The following is an 18877-nucleotide window of genomic DNA, read 5'->3' on the forward strand; positions in this document are numbered from 1 at the left end:
GTTATATCAATGCCAGTGCCTGCCATTCTGCGTGGCTAGTGCCAGTGCAATTTTCCATCAATTTTTGGGGCAACTCATGGCCTCCATGCCGTGGTGCTTTAACTACCTGGATGATATTGTGGTCCGTGGTACCTCAACAGATGCACACCTGTGGAACCTTTGTGCCTTGTTCACGTTGCTGCAGGCCACTGGCTTGAAAGTAACTTGGGAAAAATCACAATTTTTTCAGCCATATAGTGTCTATCTCTGTTTTTAAGTCTCGCATGCTGGTGTCAAGGCTTTACACCAGCATGTTCGATGCCACTGTGGTTTTTCCACATCCTACTAGTGTCAAAGAATTGCGGACCTTTCTCGGAAAGACTGCTTACAACCATAAATTCCTTCCTTATGCGGCCACAGTGGCTCTCAACGAGGGAGTGGGCACCCCACCTGTCCACACCCATGCTATTTCAGATTGTATGCTCCTCTGGTGGCAAAGCACCTGCTCTAACAGTAGCGCCTTCTCATGAAAACATGGACACCTCTATAGTGAACATTTTTTCCAAGTGGGAAGGAGTATTGTAACCCTATACAGTGAGATGCATAATTAAACTGTATGTCTCCACAGCTGGCCTGAAGAAGTCACCTTACATTGGTACAGACAGAGCAGCAAGTGCTACGCCATGTGCAAAACAGCTGCATATAAGCTGGTATGTTGGGCCCTCAGCCACTCTAATGTTTATGTGATGATTGTGTACTTCCATGATGAGACAATGCCTTAATGTACGCCATGATTGTGTGTGTCTGTATTGACTACTACGTCATACAGTGTTTACGTATTTTCCTTCATGTGGAAGCTAATTAAAAGTTGATTGGTGGGAATTCTGATATTGTGTTTGTGTAATATTACAATACAGTCTAAATTAAAGGTTACTCTATTTGAAAATAGGAACTGTGCTGATTTGCATGCAACTGTATATTCATTTACATTTTGGACAATGCAGTGACAACAATTTGGGGTTGAGGGAATATCTAGAAAAGGAATTCTTGTACACTGAATGCTAAATCTGTCAAATAATGGAAGCATGTGATGGCACATTAGCAGTGCTGTTACAATCTAGTGTTTACATTTATTAGAAGCTATGTACCACAATATTTATGAAATGTCTATCGTTCATTCTTTGAACAGAGTGTTACCCTTTAAAACCATTTTCTACAGACGGATACGTCCAAATTTCATTAACACAAATAGATCATGATGATTATCATTTTGTTTAAATTATAATCCATTTGAAACAAATAGATCATAAAGGAATAACAAATCTGCAGTGTAAAATGCACGACCTCCAAGATGATACTCCAGGAAAATTTACTTATACAACCAAGCAAGTTAGAAAAACGTTGTGGAAATACCAAGAACCAGAGTTACATTCAACTACACAGTGAGACTATGTATGCATGCACAATATGTAATATATGCCTTACTTCTTATTTGGAAAAAAATAACATAAATTCAATTTGCAATCTCCTAAAATAATTTAAGTACCTGTTTCTGCAACTTCATCCATCTCACTAAACGACACTGAGCACCTGTGTCTCATAGTTGCTACTGAGTGTTGTTGTGAATGACACTCTTCTGTTGGAAAAAGAACACTCAATTGTTGTGGTAAGCTGATACCCATATAGCATTGGCGAGTTTCATCATGTTGTCTGGATGGGCCTGTTAAAACATTTCCTTTTGGTAATAAATGAACAAAATACAGCACATCAGTTTATTCAAATTATTAAAACAATATTTGGATTACAGTTAGATTTTCATAAACAAACAATTTTTGGATACTACGGAACAGACCACATGTATTTGAAAAAGGTGTAAAATAATTTACATTTTTGATGGATAGAATAATGATATTTATCACCACAAATTTACATTTAGAAGTGGACAGATCCTGCAGTAAGCTATTTATAAGAGAATGCGTAGTGTTACTAGAAGCTTTGAAAAACTTCATCGCAGAAGATGTGCACTATCAAAAACATCCCAATTTGGTACTATAATGTACAAGATGATTTGTCCTTAATCTAACCACCTGGCACGCATTTTTTGCCCCACTGTCAGCCAGTGAGTGGCAGTGCTGGCAGCGAGTATATTTCCCCCTCCGCTGTGAAGCCTTTGTTTGTGTAGAATTGTTGTGCAGGTAGCATGTGTTTGTTAGATGATGAAATACAGTGTAATGTGTGAAAGTATTTCAAGTAAAATGGTGAAATACAAGTGTTCTACCTGCCAAAGTGTATTCCTGAAAGATCCATACATGTGTACAAGAATCAGCGTATGCTGTAAGGAGATTATTTCAACAGGAATTTCTTGATGTTCAAGTTCCTAATTGGAGTACAATTCATCAATTGCTAAATAAATTTGTGAAATGGGAAGTGTTCTTGACAGGAAGCAAAGACAATCACATATAGTACTCACAGAAGAAGCTCTTGATAACATTGGGTATGCTCTGGAAAGGTCTCCTAGACAATCAGTTCAATATCTTTTTCAGAAAATGGGCTATGACTGTGTTCAAAGTTACTGAAGTTTACAGCTCTATAAAATAACTGCAGTGCAAGAACTTAAACTGGGTGACCCTTAAAAATGTTGCTGTTCTGTGAATGGATTTTGAATAGGTTGCATGACGGAGGAACTGACCCTCACCTTACTTTATTTTCGAATGAATCATGGTTTCACGTAAGTGGATACATTAATTCACAAAATAACAATTACTGGAATTCTGAAGGCCTATCTTAATACCCAAGGCACACCCGCATGAGCAAAAAACACAAGTGCGGTGTGCTATTAGTGGTGAGAGAATACTAGGCTCTATTTAGAGGAACAACTAACAGCAAGAGATCTGTGGAATACATTTTGTACCCCCTTCCCTTTTTTTCCCCACTTAACTGAGAGAGACTGTGCTTTCATGACTTTTCAACAGGACTCTGTGATGGCATATGCAGCCATCTTTTCATTACAAGAAATTCATGATGTGTTCCAACATACAGTTATCACTAACAACACATCGCCTCCTCTTACATCCCCCCCCCCCTCTCCCCACCCAATTTAAACTCTGCAATTTTTATCTCGAGGGGAGGGGGGCAGCGGCAGTAAAAGAGAAAGGGTATCAATCAAATCCACACACTTTATATGAACTTAATTCTAACATTTGTCAAGAAAATGCTGTGATTTATCAGAGGGAACTGCAGAGTGCAATGAGCAATTTCCTAAACAGATGTAAGAAATGTTTGAACAATGAAGGGGGACAGTTCCAGCATCTTTTTGCTTAATAAATGTGAGTAATATACTTTTATTTTGAAACATTTATGTTATGTATGTTAGAAATAACTTATGCAACAATCATACTATATTTACTGTGGACCTATTCTCTCTTTCTCTCACACCATGGGCACAGCAGCCAGCTTCATCATCCAGCTATATGCCACAAAAGTGGTTGCATTAATGATTGATCACCTTGTATTTAAGGTACAGTAGCTATTATGGAATTATAAAATATTGTACATCTGCAATTTTTAATTATTACAGATTACTTTCTCTCTGAGTTTGTACACACGTTAATGAATAAAATGATTATCATAATAACATTATAAATGTGTAGCAGCTAACATTTCCTAACTTAAAGTATTTCATTAGCCATTAAATTTTTTTGTGCTTGTTCCTTGCACCAGTTTCAAACCTTTTCGTTATTACACCTGAGGAATTCATTTTAAATAGTTCATTGTAATAATAATAATAATAATAATAATAATAATAATTAGTGGGGGTGGAAAACATATGAAAAGATTCAAATCAAATAAACTACAGTTTCATAATTATACTACTGAATTGCGATGACTAATATACACACATCACTTAAAATTCCTTACAAGAAACTAATTTTGGAAGATTTTATTGCATCTGAAATTGATAAAATACCTGTTTGTCGACCAATACTGAAATAATTCGGAAAGTATCCTTTGGAGCCCAACGATGCTGAGCTAGGGACACCACCTAAACGAGGTGGCATACTGGCTTCAAATTCACACAACCTACAAAGAAATTAAGCAACACAGAATACAACAATGAAAAGTGAGTAATAAGAAACTATGGAGAAATATAGGGAATCTGTTTCAAGGACCTATTAATACTATACTACATTCACAAAGATGTGACTGCACTAACTACTTCACTTTTGATTATAATACACTGACAAGGTTTGCCAACAGTACATTTAAATTCACACAAAGAGGAATGATGTATGTGAATAACATTTAATTAAATAAAATTTGAATTTTTTGTTTCTCAGAACTTCATCACTAGATAAGTAACATGTGATGAAGGGAAGTGAAAACTGATCCTTAATCCTTCAATCTAATGTTTCAAGATTGAAACTGAAATTCTTCCATTGTTTTTCCTTCCTCAGTAATGTGTCACACAGATTCAATGTGTACACTCAGCAGAAAAAAAAATTGGGACACTGTAGACAAAATGACAGAAAAATCACACCATTTGGCAAAAACTGGGCCAAGCATGGCATCAGACAGAGGGAGAGGGTCATTGATTCAGGATATGCGGGATACCTGTTGCTCACTTTGTATTCCCCTAGTCACACGTGCTAAGGACTGTTTACTTCATGACACAGATTATGGACCTGATTGAATGTTCAAATTGCAGGGAGAGAACCTGGATACCATAAATATGAGGCACAGAGGGAATGGATCTTAAAAGAATGCCTACCATTCAGGATTAATGAAGAGTGACAGATCAATTTTACCAATAAGACTCAGGCTCTGGTTCCAATAAATGCATGTCATTCAGGACAAACCAATGACAGCCTGACACAGATTACAAATTTATTTGCTCCAGCTATTTCCATTATGGATGATTCTTTTTAATTTTGTTTAAGAACTTGACATTAGAGACATATGTATTACAATGGGCCATATTCTTGAAAATGGCATTCGACAATTGGGCCAAACAGCCATTCACTGTGTTTTATCATCATTATTAGTACTCACAAATGATGCAAAAAGACTACACAAACTCAACATGCCTATGAGCAAAGTCAAATCTACTATTACTGTCATTTGCAACAGGAGGTTTGACAAATAGATTTTCTCTCTGTTTAGATACATATGTTTCAAAGAAACAAGCCGACTACAATGCTAACTACTGACATTCAGCCTCTTCAGACCAGAGCCACGCGCTCAAGGGCAGAATTAAAGCAGCAAGACTTTTTAATAGGTCTTCCTTCAGGCTGTCACCACTGCCACACCCTTTAACCAAGATACGTTTACTTCCTACACAGTTATCAGTATAAGAGCAGCAAGCAGAAATATCATTGGGTTCATTAGTCACAATGGTTCACTGGGAGCATTCAGTTAAGACAGAGAATCATTGCTCTGACTGAAGTAGGCACGTTTTCAATTAGAGATTCTGGCAGGATGTACTACTGCAAAGATGTGGTGGAGGAATGAGGTTTAAATAGGCACTAACAACATAATTCCTGGCTCAGGCAGGAAGAGACTAAGCACACACCAGGAAAACACAGAGCTTGCACGTTAAGACAGAACAAAGCATGTTGTTATCAATGGAGAGACGTCTACAGACGTTTAAGTAACCTCTGGCGTGCCACAGGGGAGTGTTATGGGACCATTGCTTTTCACAATATATATAAATGACCTAGTAGATAGTGTCAGAGGTTCCATGCGGCTTTTCGCGGATGATGCTGTAGTATACAGAGAAGTTGCAGCATTAGAAAATTGTAGCGAAATGCAGGAAGATCTGCAGCGGATAGGCACTTGGTGCAGGGAGTGGCAACTGTCCCTTAACATAGACAAATGTAATGTATTGCGAATACATAGAAAGAAGGACCTTTATTGTATGATTATATGATAGCGGAACAAACACTGGTTGCAGTTACTTCTGTAAAATATCTGGGAATATGCGTGCGGAACGATTTGAAGTGGAATGATCATATAAAATTAATTGTTGGTAAGGCGGGTACCAGGTTGAGATTCATTGGGAGAGTGCTTAGAAAATGTAGTCCATCAACAAAGGAGGTGGCTTACAAAACACTCGTTCGACCTATACTTGAGTATTGCTCATCAGTGTGGGATCCGTACCAGGTCTGGTTGACGGAGGAGATAGAGAAGATCCAAAGAAGAGCGGAGCGTTTCGTCACAGGGTTATTTGATAAGCGTGATAGCGTTACGGAGATGTTTACCAAGCTCAAGTGGCAGACTCTGCAAGAGAGGCGCTCTGCATCGCGGTGTAGCTTGCTCGCCAGGTTTCGAGAGGGTGCGTTTCTGGATGAGGTATCGAATATATTGCTTCCCCCTACTTATACCTCCCGAGGAGATCACGAATGTAAAATTAGAGAGATTAGAGTGCGCACGGAGGCTTTCAGGCAGTCGTTCTTCCCACAAACCATACGCGACTGGAACAGGAAAGGGAGGTAATGACAGTGGCACGTAAAGTGCCCTCTGCCACACACCGTTGGGTGGCTTGCGGAGTATAAATGTAGATGTAGATGTAAGACCTGACAGCTTCCCTCACTAATCGTGAAGCAGTTGCAGCAAGAGATCATATTCCTCGGTTCCAATGACACAATTCACTGCATGCACAAACATCCACAGTGAAAGAAAAACTCAAACAGTAAAATGTTTTATTCCAGCTGGAATTTACAGAGCTCAACATGAACATGGTGAGGAAAAGTGTAATTTTCAATGAGGAGATGGTGTTTTCCATGCATAACAACTGCGCAACAGTGCTTTGCAGATTGCAAGGGTCAAGACACCATGAAGAATATGTCGTGATGACTACAAGACCAAGGTGACTATAAATTTCCTGTGGGGGTCGGATTTCTGCATACGAAGCAGGAGTACTTCACAGAACTGAGGGAACTTACGATTCCACGCAGTACTAACGCATAGTGAAGACTTTGATGGCAGCCTTCAGTGCGAATGCTATGCACTGAAGGAGAATTCACATTACAGGAAAATCATTCTCCTGTGCATAAGTCCACATTCATTAACCAGCAGCTGTCCAACATGAGCATTAAGGTCATGGACTGGCCGCCATGAGCTCCTGAAACATGGATCCCATGAAGGATATATGGGCTGAGGTTACACGAACACAGTCACATATTTGGCCAAGAAACTAACTGGCTGTAGCTGACATTCTTTGGGACTGTGTTCTTGAAGCCTCTTCTAGCAAATGTGTCTGACACTTTAGAGATTCCATGTCAAGATAAGTTAGAAATAATGGTGGATTCTGGACAAGATATCATAACACTAAAAACATTCGATTTCATTTACTTCTTTTCTCAACTTTCTGTCAGTGAGAGCCAGTGGAAGAAAATATCTTACCTGACATAAGAGAATATGAGTTAGCTTTTAATTATGTTTTTAACTGACATAAGTTGCTTTTAAATACATTTTTAAAATATTACCTTTCTCTTTTATTTGTTCCCTGCCTATGTATTTGAAAAGTAATAAATTGAGAGAGATTTTAATGCTATTTTTTGTTATTTCAAATTCATCTCTTTCTTCCCCTCTACTGATACCCCTTGCATCCTCCCAAAAACACATAAAAGATTTTTTCTAGTATTTACTCATCTTTAATTTCCCCTCCCATCTTTCTTTCTCTTACACTATAACCTTACTTGCTCTCACTCCAGCCTTCCAAAATTAATAAACAAATCAAGCACTTTCAATTAAAATTATGCTTTTTCTTGTAATGCCTTCCTTTCTATAAGATCTAATTTTCTTGCTTTTCAGTCTTTTATTTTATAATCTTACTCTCCTTCCTTCCCCCCCCCCCCCTCTCTCTCTCTCTCTCTCTCTCTCTCTCACACACACACACACACGTCTTAGCATCCAGAGTGTCATAGGATGCAGTGACTAATTTCAGTGGATAATAGTTTCCCCAGAAAGCTTTTTGGGATCCATAGAGATTGGACAAGCTATAGTTCGAGTATGGATAGGCTGAAAAACTATAAATTATGCACCTGCGCCTGCGCATGGATGTTCATCAGCAGTTTCTGAATTCTGCATTGTGTTGTAATTAAGTGCAGAGATGCGAGAGATTATGGCGGTAACTCCCAGTAGTGATGGCTTCCAAACAAACTGTAGCTACAGCCCTGATCTGTAAAAATACGTAAATCTTAAAATATTTCAGGGGCCACAAGGACCTGGTGGTATTGATGAGTGAGTTAGTTGTCCCTCCTTGGGGACAGAAGAGACATCTTCATGGCCAAATGGACGAAGATTTATTACGGTAGTATATAAATATATCAAAACTGACATTTGCAATCCCTGTCTGCTGGGCAACCTCATTCTGATACGGGAAGCCTACAAGAATAAGTTCTGTGTCTACGTGTGGATGCTGAGTCTCATCACCATTATTCAACATCCAAGTGTGTGTGTTGTTATTTAGCCCATAAGTGTTTGACTTATAGCGGCAGCTTTTGGTGTTGATCGGTAATTAGCAGGTTCGTTCTTCAACAGAAGATTGTGTAACTAACCAGACAGCCTTATAGAGCAATTAACTAGTAATGGGAGTTAATGGTTGTTATGAGGTCTATTAAACTGAGTATAAAGATTATTATTTTGTTTCTCTTGCTTTCCTGTTTTGTTGAGATATCTGATGACACTGCAGGATGGTTAGTTGGTGGTTAAGCGATGTATGTTTCTGTTTCATTTTTTGATTACCCAATGGCTCTTCATGTTTGTCCGTGTTGATTTTGTATGACAGTTCGCTAGTTTTCATGTCTATTGGCTTTTCTGGTTTTACAGTAGTTGCCTGCAAATTTTTTCCGTTAAAAAAGAGTTGGTGAGTAATAATATCTGCAGAAAAGTAAATGTGCCCAAGAGCTCTCTTGAAGGCATTCTTAAACCAGTACAATAGCGTACAGGCTTATGATTTGAGACTGGATTATATGCATCATAAAAAAACCTTAAAATGCATGCACATATGCATGAAAAATGCTTAAACAATGAATGAAAAGTGTCGAAATATGCAAGATCAAATAATAAAAAAGCACGGTAGTTACTGCGTGCATTATATCTCAAAGTCAAACCTGTGCATATCAATTATGAGGAAGAGCGCCGGCCATGCACAAAATCTGAACATTTAAAACACTATCATTTTCTGAAAACTTTCTGGTAAAGGTTAGGAAGGGGCCTTTCTGGGATTATTTTCTAAAAATTTGCAAAATGGGGATGCATACCATGTTTCAAGAATTGTTCCTTCTTTGCTATTGTTGTCTGTAACAAGCAGATGTGATGCGAGCGAGTCACAGCAAAACAATCAATATGTACAGTACCAGCTTCGAGATATATTGCATACAGTGGGGCACACTCAAAAACTCCGTAGTGTTTTACTTAAAAAACAACATACAATCATGAATTTTTTTGAACAACATTAACTTTTAATTAATACTATTGGACCAAAGCATCATTACAATTTATTTTACATTTTTCTACTATTGCAAATATAAATGAGCAAGTACTGTTCCAAATGTTCAGTAGTAAGATTGTGTCTTCAAATCACTCAAAACATTTTTATATGCAGAAAAGGACCATTCTACAACTGAGGTAACTGGGTAGTATTTGAATTTAGGCGATAAGTTGGCACTTATCGCTTCTGGTAAAAGTTCACCCATCCCATTAATAAACTATCAATTTACACAAGGGTTCAAACCTGCATTATTGTTTAAAATGTTTTCAAACTTTTCTTTAAGTTTTCTTGGGAATACCTCTGGCACTGAGGTGTTCACTAGAATAATTTTATTCATTAACTGAATACATTCATTCAACACCAAGCCTCGAGTTCCAAGCTTTTTAATACTAGCAGGTATATGGGAAAAATTAGTACTTATCACAGCAATGTCTTTTTTAATACCAGAAACATTAAAAGCTTCCTTGCACTGGCAAACTGCCAAAGCCTCTGCACTATCGAAGTTGTTCACTACCCCTCTAATGGCCTTGAAATATTCATTGTAAAACAACGCAGCTTCGACCGACATACCCCAACAAGTTACCACTGGTTTGGGAGGTAAAGGCACATTTGGTGGTTTTTCTTTGTAGATCTTTATGCGAGCAGGAGCCTTTAGAAACATTTTCTTTGTGGATGAAATCAGTTTATTTACATTCACAAACATGGAACATACTTCTTCAGCAAAGCGATGTACTCCTTGAGCAAAGCACATCACATCACATGATTCAAATTGGGATAAAATACTTGGGAGGGCTTTCCCTGCTTTGACCATATAGGGAGCAGCATTTGAAATAAACACAAACACCCTTTCATCTGCAGAAGATTCTGGTAATATTTTTCTAATACCCTGATTCACAAATCTGGCAATCGCAGAATGATTTACTTTTTCGAGTACTTTGCAGGTTGCTAAATATGAAGAAGGCGGCTCTTCTTTTAAAGCACCAACAATTAAATTTGCAATGTAACAGCCACAAGTGTCTGTAGTTTCATCAACTGAAATCCAGATAATGCTGTCCTTGAGTTCACTGCATATTTCTTCCAGAACATGTACGTAAATTGTCGGTATGTAATGTTTACGCAATGTTGATTCATCTGGTATATTTTGATTTAAGCAAATTACTTGCAATCAAAGCCTCACATAGATCAATGTTAAACCGACTTTTTTGGTTACTGCTACTCAGAAGTTGTTGCCGTGGCCCTTTCTTCTGCATTCCTGAGATATGAAGACTTGTCTTGACACGCTGGTCTATTTGAAACCTTTTCTTACATGAAACGTTTTTCTCGCAAACTCGACAATATAAAACAGTTCTGTCATATGTAAATGTTCAAGGATGGTCAGCTATCCATGAAAAAACGTTTCTTTCTTCAGGCACAACACGTTACACACTATACACCATAAACACGTTCAACTGTGTACAAGTAAATAGAAATCTAAACTGAAACAATGGACGTGTGACTAAAACACTAGGGTACTACCAAAATAGTTTAGAGAAGAGACGAAGAAACAAATGTTACCATCTACATACAACTATCAGCTCTGTAGAAATCTGATTACATTATGTTAAGTTCCAAATCCCTACCACTGGACTGGACACGTGCATCACTTACAGTCTCCACTTGACCATCTCAACTTAACTCACAGTTAAAAACACTACATTGTTATAAAAAATGTGAGCAAAGAGAATTCTCAAGACCAATATTCAAAGTAAAGAAGATCCAAGAGTCACAGGAAATCGAGAACATCAGATCTCATGGGAACAATACAGTTCATTCTCCTTTTAAGGAGCGTCCAACTGATAATTATTTTCATGAAGTGCTGCCTTCAATTAACAACACCAGCTTCTTCCTCATATCACTTCCCACATCTCTACTTTTAACTACAAAACTGCCAACCAGTCATCACTACTGGCAGCTACCGCCAAAATGTCTCGCACCTTTGCATTTATTCACAACAGGATTTCAAAAGTCAGAAACTGTGGATGAACATCCATACCCAGTCACAAGGATATAACTTATAGTTCGTTCAGTTCTTCCGTACATGAAATGTAGTTTGCCCAATACCCACACATACTGAATAGCTGCCTGGAGAAGCTGATATGATTGCTACTGACATTAGTCACTGTGACCTCTGACTTTGGTTGTTAAGACAGACCCCCCCCCCCCCCCCTCTCTCTCTCTCTCTCTCTCTCTCTCTCTCTCTCTCTCTCTCTCTCTCTCTCTCTGTGTGTGTGTGTGTGTGAGAGAGAGAGAGAGAGAGAGAGAGAGAGAGAGAGAGAGAGAGAGAGAGAGAGAGAGAGAGCAGGGAAGAGGAAGGATGGTAGAATTGCAAAATAAGAGATTGGAAAGCAAGAATAGTAGGTCTCATAGAAAAGTATGTCATGATTCCTTTTACCTTAGAGGAGAGAGAAAAAGGAGAAGACAAGGATGTTTTCAGAACGAAGGTGATTTAAAAGAAAGCCATGTGCTCCCCTCGCAGAAATCCAATACTAGGAGGAAATTGATAGCTGACCACTTCTCACTGTCACTGTGTATTCTTCATGATGCCTCATCCTTCGCAGTCTGTAAACCATTTCAACGGACTGGGAACGTGACGGATGAACATGCTGGAAAGGTAGGGCGACCGCGTACAGCAACCACAGAGGGCAACGCGCAGCTAGTGCAGCAGGTGATCCAACAGCGGCCTCGGGTTTCCGTTCGCCGTGTTGCAGCTGCGGTCCAAATGACGCCAACGTCCACGTATCGTCTCATGCGCCAGAGTTTACACCTCTATCCATACAAAATTCAAACGCGGCAACCCCTCAGCGCCGCTACCATTGCTGCACGAGAGACATTCGCTAATGATATAGTGCACAGGATTGATGACGGTGATATGCATGTGGGCAGCATTTGGTTTACTGACGAAGCTTATTTTTACCTGGACGGCTTCGTCAATAAACAGAACTGGCGCATATGGGGAACCGAAAAGCCCCATGTTGCAGTCCCATCGTCCCTGCATCCTCAAAAAGTACTGGTCTGGGCCGCCATTTCTTCCAAAGGAATCATTGGCCCATTTTTCAGATCCGAAACGATTACTGCATCACGCTATCTGGACATTCTTCGTGAATTTGTGGCAGTACAAACTGCCTTAGACAACACTGCGAACACCTCGTGGTTTATGCAAGATGGTGCCCGGCCACATCGCACGGCCGACGTCTTTAATTTCCTGAATGAATATTTCGATGATCGTGTGATTGCTTGGGCTATCCGAAACATACAGGAGGCGGCGTGGATTGGCCTCCCTATTCGCCAGACATGAACCCCTGTGACTTCTTTCTGTGGGGACACTTGAAAGACCAGGAGTACCGCCAGAATCCAGAAACAATTGAACAGCTGAAGCAGTACACCTCATCTGCATGTGAAGCCATTCCGCCAGACACGTTGTCAAAGGTTTCGGGTAATTTCATTGAGAGACTACGCCATATTATTGCTACGCATGGTGGATATGTGGAAAATATCGTACTATAGAGTTTCCCAGACTGCAGCGCCATCTGTTGTTGACAATTGTAACTACTGTAATTTCGAAAGTTTGTCTGCCTGAAAATGTACTGTTGTCCCAAGCATATTGCAACAAACGGTGTATTTCTATCGTTGCTCGTTTAGTTTTTATTGCCGTTTCAAATATACCGGTCATTTCTGAAACACCCTGTACATACTTAAATAAAGAGAAAAAGTCTGTTTGGCTGATCTCCTGCTGTAGATGAAAACAAGGCTGTAAGATGGAGAGAACCAGTTAAACTTGGTCCAAGGCAATGTTATTTTCGGACTGTGTTAGTGTTGCCCTATGTGTACTCAGTGAGTAATAATAATGACAATAAAACACAGAGAATGGCTGTTTGGCCTAATTGTTGAACCATTGTAATACATGTGTGTCCAATGTCTAATTCTCAAACAAAAGGAAACAAAAATCATGCGTACTGGAAATATCTGCTGCAGACATACACTGAGGTGGCAAAGGTCATGGGATACCTCCTAGTATCATTCGGACCTTGTTTTGCCCAAAGTAGAGCACCAACTCAACGCAACATGGGCTCAAGTCATTGGATTTCCCCTGCGGAAATACTGAGCCATGCTGCTCTATAGTTGTCCATAATTGCGAAAGTGTTGCTGGTGCAGGATTTTGTGCATGAACTGATCTCTTGATTATGTCCCATAAATGATCGATGGGATTTATGTCGAGCAATCTGGGTGACCAATGGGTCATTGCCATCCATAAAAATCCCATTGTTTGGGAACATGACTTCCGACGATTGGCTGGAAATGATCTCCCAAGTAGCTGAACATTCAGGGGGACCAGGCCAGTCCATGTAAACAGAGCCCACACAATGGGCCACAACGAGGTTGCACAGTGCCTTGTTGACAACCGGGTCCATGTGTTCGTGGGATCTATATCACATTTTTACCCTACAATCAGCTCTTACCAACTGAAATAGAGATTCATCTACCAGGCTGTGGTTTTCCAGTCATCTAGGGTCCACCTAATATGGTCACAAACCCATGAGAGGCTCTGCAAGTGATGTTGTGCTGTTAGCAGAAGCACTCGTGTCGGTCGTCTGCTGCCATAGCCCATTAACGCCAAATTTCGCTGCTCTGTCCTAATGGATACATTCATCATATGTCCCACACTGATTTCTGCATTTATTTCACGCACTGTTGCTTGTCTGTTAGCAACTCTATGCAAATGTCACTGCTCTTGGTCATTAAGTGAAGCCCGCCAGCCGCTGTATTGTCTGGAGTGAGAGGCAATGCCTGAAATGTGGTATTCTCGGCACTCTCTTAACACTGTGGGTCACAGAATATTGAATTCCCAGACGATTTTTGAAACGGAATGTCCTATGCATGTAACTCCATCTACCATTCCATGTTCAAAGTCTGTTAATTCCCACTGTGCAGACATAATCATGTCAGAAACCTTTTCACATGAATCACCTGAGTACAAATGACAGCTCTGCCAACACACTGCACTTTTATAGCTTGTGAACACAATACTACAGTCATCTGAACATGTGTGTATCACTATCCCATGACTTTTGTCAGCTCAATGTGTATGTAACGTATGTCAGGCAGTTGTTGGTTGCTCCTGAATATCATTCATTTATTGGAGCCAGAACTCTAGTTTAGTAACACTGAAGTTTAATCATTGTTGTGTATATGCAGGATGCTAAAAACTTATAAATGTGCCAAATATGTGACGAGTGTGGATAGCAAGTCACTTTATACGCACACTGCAGGTGTTTGCTGAATCCTGTACAGCTGCAGCTAGGCTCACTGCGGAGGACAGGCCATGTGATTGATATCATCAACTTGACAAGATAAATAACTCGGCATCAGTTCACTATGCCATGTCTAACATAAGTAATAAACCACTTTGACAACACCTCAGTTACAATCACCCATACACAATCAGCACCATGAGCATATTACAGTTAACTGGAAGTAAACGGTTTGAGTTTAACCGCGGACATGAGCAAAACATCCAGTGGTGTGTTCATTGACTGTCCACGCATCCACACAATATACCATGCCCTAGAATTTGTGTAGAAGACATAAACCATCTATAACAAAAATCTGAATATTATAAAGTGCATGAAGAAACTGGATTATTTTTTTGCCTTAGACGGGTTTGTAGTGCCACCTTTCACAGCACACATTGCACTGGATCCTACAAAAGCATTTTGGTCACAGGAATGGAAAGTGAAATAATAGTTACACACATGTGATGGACAATATTTCTAGGTATATACTAGTGCATCGAGTTACAACATTTTGCCTAAGTAGGTCAGTGACAGGGCGACACAGTGAATCACAATTTCCACTATTTTCATCCTTTAACTACAACGTTTGGTTCATATTTAATAAACTATACCAAACTAAAAAAAACATTAATAGCACCTATCTCATTACCTGAGATGCCTATGTTTGAGTCAGACTCCTTTGTAAGGCTTTGAATTGTGGGTATGATTTATTTCTAGAAGTCCATATTAGATTTTCTATATAACAGTTAATATTTTCTGACAAGTATGTGAATCAGTAAAACTGAGTTACTAATTTGATAATATTGCCCATTCATGAGAGCTTTAATGGCTGTTTGTGGGCACACTAGTACTAATTACCCTTACACTCTTGGTTGAAGTATTCTGCTGTTAATTTATAGGGAAAATGCAATCATTTCTTATAAACACTTACACGTACCTGTACAAATTTGTTACACTTCTTACACTGAACTGGTACCATAATGATTTCATGTTAAACTGTATCTTTTCAGAATAACTCTCAAAAATATAATATGCTTTTGTGATTGGATAGTTTCTCTTATGTGAGACACTGTATCTTTCGTGACTTTAGCTGCTTGAAGAAAAATATTTCAATTACAGTGAAGTACATATGCAGCAATATATGCTGCACTGTTACCCTCACACTTAATTTCATAATTTGAGTAAACATTGTCCAAAATATGGCTGTCTTATTCTTTCTAGTGAATTTGTACAAACGGTAAAAAAAACGGAAACATGTAGTTGTGAACTCTGTACCTTCAGATTACCATTCCACTTTTCTAATCTTTATGCTACAAGAAACTGATGTAACATGTGTCTTCTTGAACACATTACATGGTAGGCTAGTGGAAGGTAATTTTGTGGCTTTAATCTTCACTCCAAAACATGGAAAGTTATTATTTCAAGTTGTGAACAATGAAGATAAGCAAGCTTAGGGGGGAAAAAACTTTTTGTTAAAATTAGTTTTCATCCTTAATTAAGCCTGAATGGTAGATAGTGAGCCCTTACAAATTAATTCTTGAAAGTTTTACACAGCCTCTGTTACTCATTTTTGTCAGTATCCAGGTATTATCACTGTGATTCAAACATTCAGTCAGGTCCATAATCTGTGTCAAAGTAAGCCATCCTTAGCACACAAGGCATAGGTGAATACAGAATAAACATCAGATATCTCACATTTCCTTAATAAATGACCTACTCCCTCTATCTGATGTCACACACTAGTCTAATTTTTTCACTGTTATTGCAAAATGGCCCAATTTTTCTGCTGTTTTGTCTACAGTGTCCCAGATGTTTGGCTGTTGGGTGCACATAAGAGGCAGAAAAAAATTAAAGTGTTATGATCCTCAACAAGTGAAAACTGTAAAGCCTGCAGCCAGTAGCACACAAATATGTTGTCTTAGGTGGAAAATAAATGTAATTTTTATTTTCAGTGGATGGTTCTCTGATAAGCTTCAACATAGATGTAGTTGTTATTGGTTTCAAAACCACTGATGGAGAAAATTAAATGATATAGTTTAACAATGTATCAACTGAGTGCTCACGAACAGTCTACATACTGGCTGAGTTGGAACAGAATGATAAGAATAAATTGATCATCATCTACTTTACAACTTCATTTCCACTGAAACACACTAGATATATTAAGCAGATGATTTAAGTGACATGAAGTTTCTATAGAAACCCTTCATTACCGTGAATGGCTACCCATCTCCATCTACATTCAAGAGACATGACTAGTAGAATGATTTTATTGCTTACTGTGGATCAAAATATATTGTTACCCAGTCTGGGTTTAATTCTGATCTGACACACAATTTTTATTGTGTTAAGAAGTTTTATTATAGCACAACGTTAGATGCAGCTACATTTTCTGTTACAAACTTCTGTGGAGTTTAACAACAATGCAAGAATTATTATTTGCTTTTATATCAGCTGACAATGTGCAGTAAAGTAATGGTATATTTATGTCTGTTCCACTTTATTCTTTTCATGTAGTCTCTTCTGAAGGACTTCATTCATATAAAGTGTTTGTACTGATAAGTGATTAGTTGTAAAGTTCATATAGAACACTGAACAATAAAAATAACTACAATTTCAATAATTTTGGACAGTACCAAAGTTACACATTTCAGCGTAATGGTATGTGAATATTTAATGTATGCACTTCAAATTTTGAAAGGCTACTATATGAAGAAAATCTGTGTGACACCCTGGGACTGACTGTGTAATTCAATGTGGTCATACAAACAAATATACCATATGAGCAAATTAATATACAATAAAAAAAAGACATACATCAATAGGTTACTTACGATTGTTGCGAAAACTGATTGCTTGAACTTCTCATTCGAAGAGCTAGCGACAGTGATGTATTGCCTTTAAATTCTTCAAAATAAAGCAACTCCTCCGCCGCAAGAGTTGTAGAGTCAGGATAAAATGGAAGACGATACCGATTCAGTGAGCGTAAAGTAGCATAGCCTTGCAAGTCTTGATGACTTAGTTTTGAGCTGGTAGCATCCGGAGAACTAGCAACACCCTCTGAAGATACACTGCCTGAAACATAAGATATAGAAGAAATTTATCATTTGTTTCCAATCCTTCTGACCAAGTAGTATTAAAAGAAAGGAACTGACAAAAAAAAAAGGGACCTAACACTCAAAATAAACAATAGCTTTTTGACTATGTTTTCATTTTGCTGGTGATACTAACATCTATGAGCTCTTGTTTGGATACTATCATAAATTCAGCTTATGTCTACATGACTTTGCTGGCTGCATATACCGTGTGTGTGGTACTTTGTTGAGTTGGACTTGATGGTCTACCTAATTTACAACAGCGGTGTGTTACAAGTATATAATGTGTGCTGAAACAGAGTTCAGAGAAAATGTGATTAACTAATGAGGATAGGAAGGTTTGCATAGGATGGGTTGGGATATTTGGGCAAAAATGTGTAGCCTGCCTTTCACAGTGACATGTAGGATGACAATGAGGTTTACAGCACAAGATGGCTGCATAACTAGTATGCATATGAAATGAGTATTAATAAAAAGTTAAATAACCTTTTGTGAAACCAATGTCTAGCATTTTCACATATGCAGGGCAGCCACACAAATGAAGCTGAAATTTATGCTTTACAACAGTAACACTCAGCATTATAATATACACACATAAAAATTGGTACAACCAGAAAACACAAGTACAGATAAATGGCAGATGGTAACTAATTAACGAAATACTCCATCAGCACTGTAGTCAACAAAAATGTCAAGATGGTACACTGGTGTGCAAAACTTAAGATTGAATGTAACTTTCACATGATGTGTCACTGCCAAGTAACATAGCTCGATGAAACTTGCACCAAACGTAGAAAGACTTGCTAAACTATATTACAGAATGTAACTGAAGGAAATGTGCAATGAGGCAAACAGAAATGACACTTTTATTAAAAGACAATAATTACACTGAAGTCTGTGATATTTACGATGGTCCCTTGAACATTACAAACGGCAAGCCAAGACTCTTAATAGTGTGTGAGATTATCGTGGACACCAGT

General features: G+C 38.5%; 1 protein-coding gene across 1 annotated transcript in view; it reads right to left on the reverse strand.

Moving 5' to 3' along the window:
* The window catches only part of LOC126248137 (rapamycin-insensitive companion of mTOR), a 275241-nt gene that overhangs the window by 35545 nt on the left and 220819 nt on the right, over positions 1–18877 (reverse strand). Inside the window, exons 22-24 of the mRNA XM_049948829.1 lie at positions 17637–17877; positions 3947–4059; positions 1526–1699 (exon numbers count right to left, since the gene is read on the reverse strand). Of these exons, the coding sequence (XP_049804786.1) occupies positions 1526–1699; positions 3947–4059; positions 17637–17877 (528 nt within the window). The remainder of the gene's footprint in view (positions 1–1525; positions 1700–3946; positions 4060–17636; positions 17878–18877) is intronic.

The sequence above is a fragment of the Schistocerca nitens genome, chromosome 3 (assembly GCF_023898315.1).
Source record: "Schistocerca nitens isolate TAMUIC-IGC-003100 chromosome 3, iqSchNite1.1, whole genome shotgun sequence".
Classification (NCBI taxonomy): domain Eukaryota; kingdom Metazoa; phylum Arthropoda; class Insecta; order Orthoptera; family Acrididae; genus Schistocerca; species Schistocerca nitens.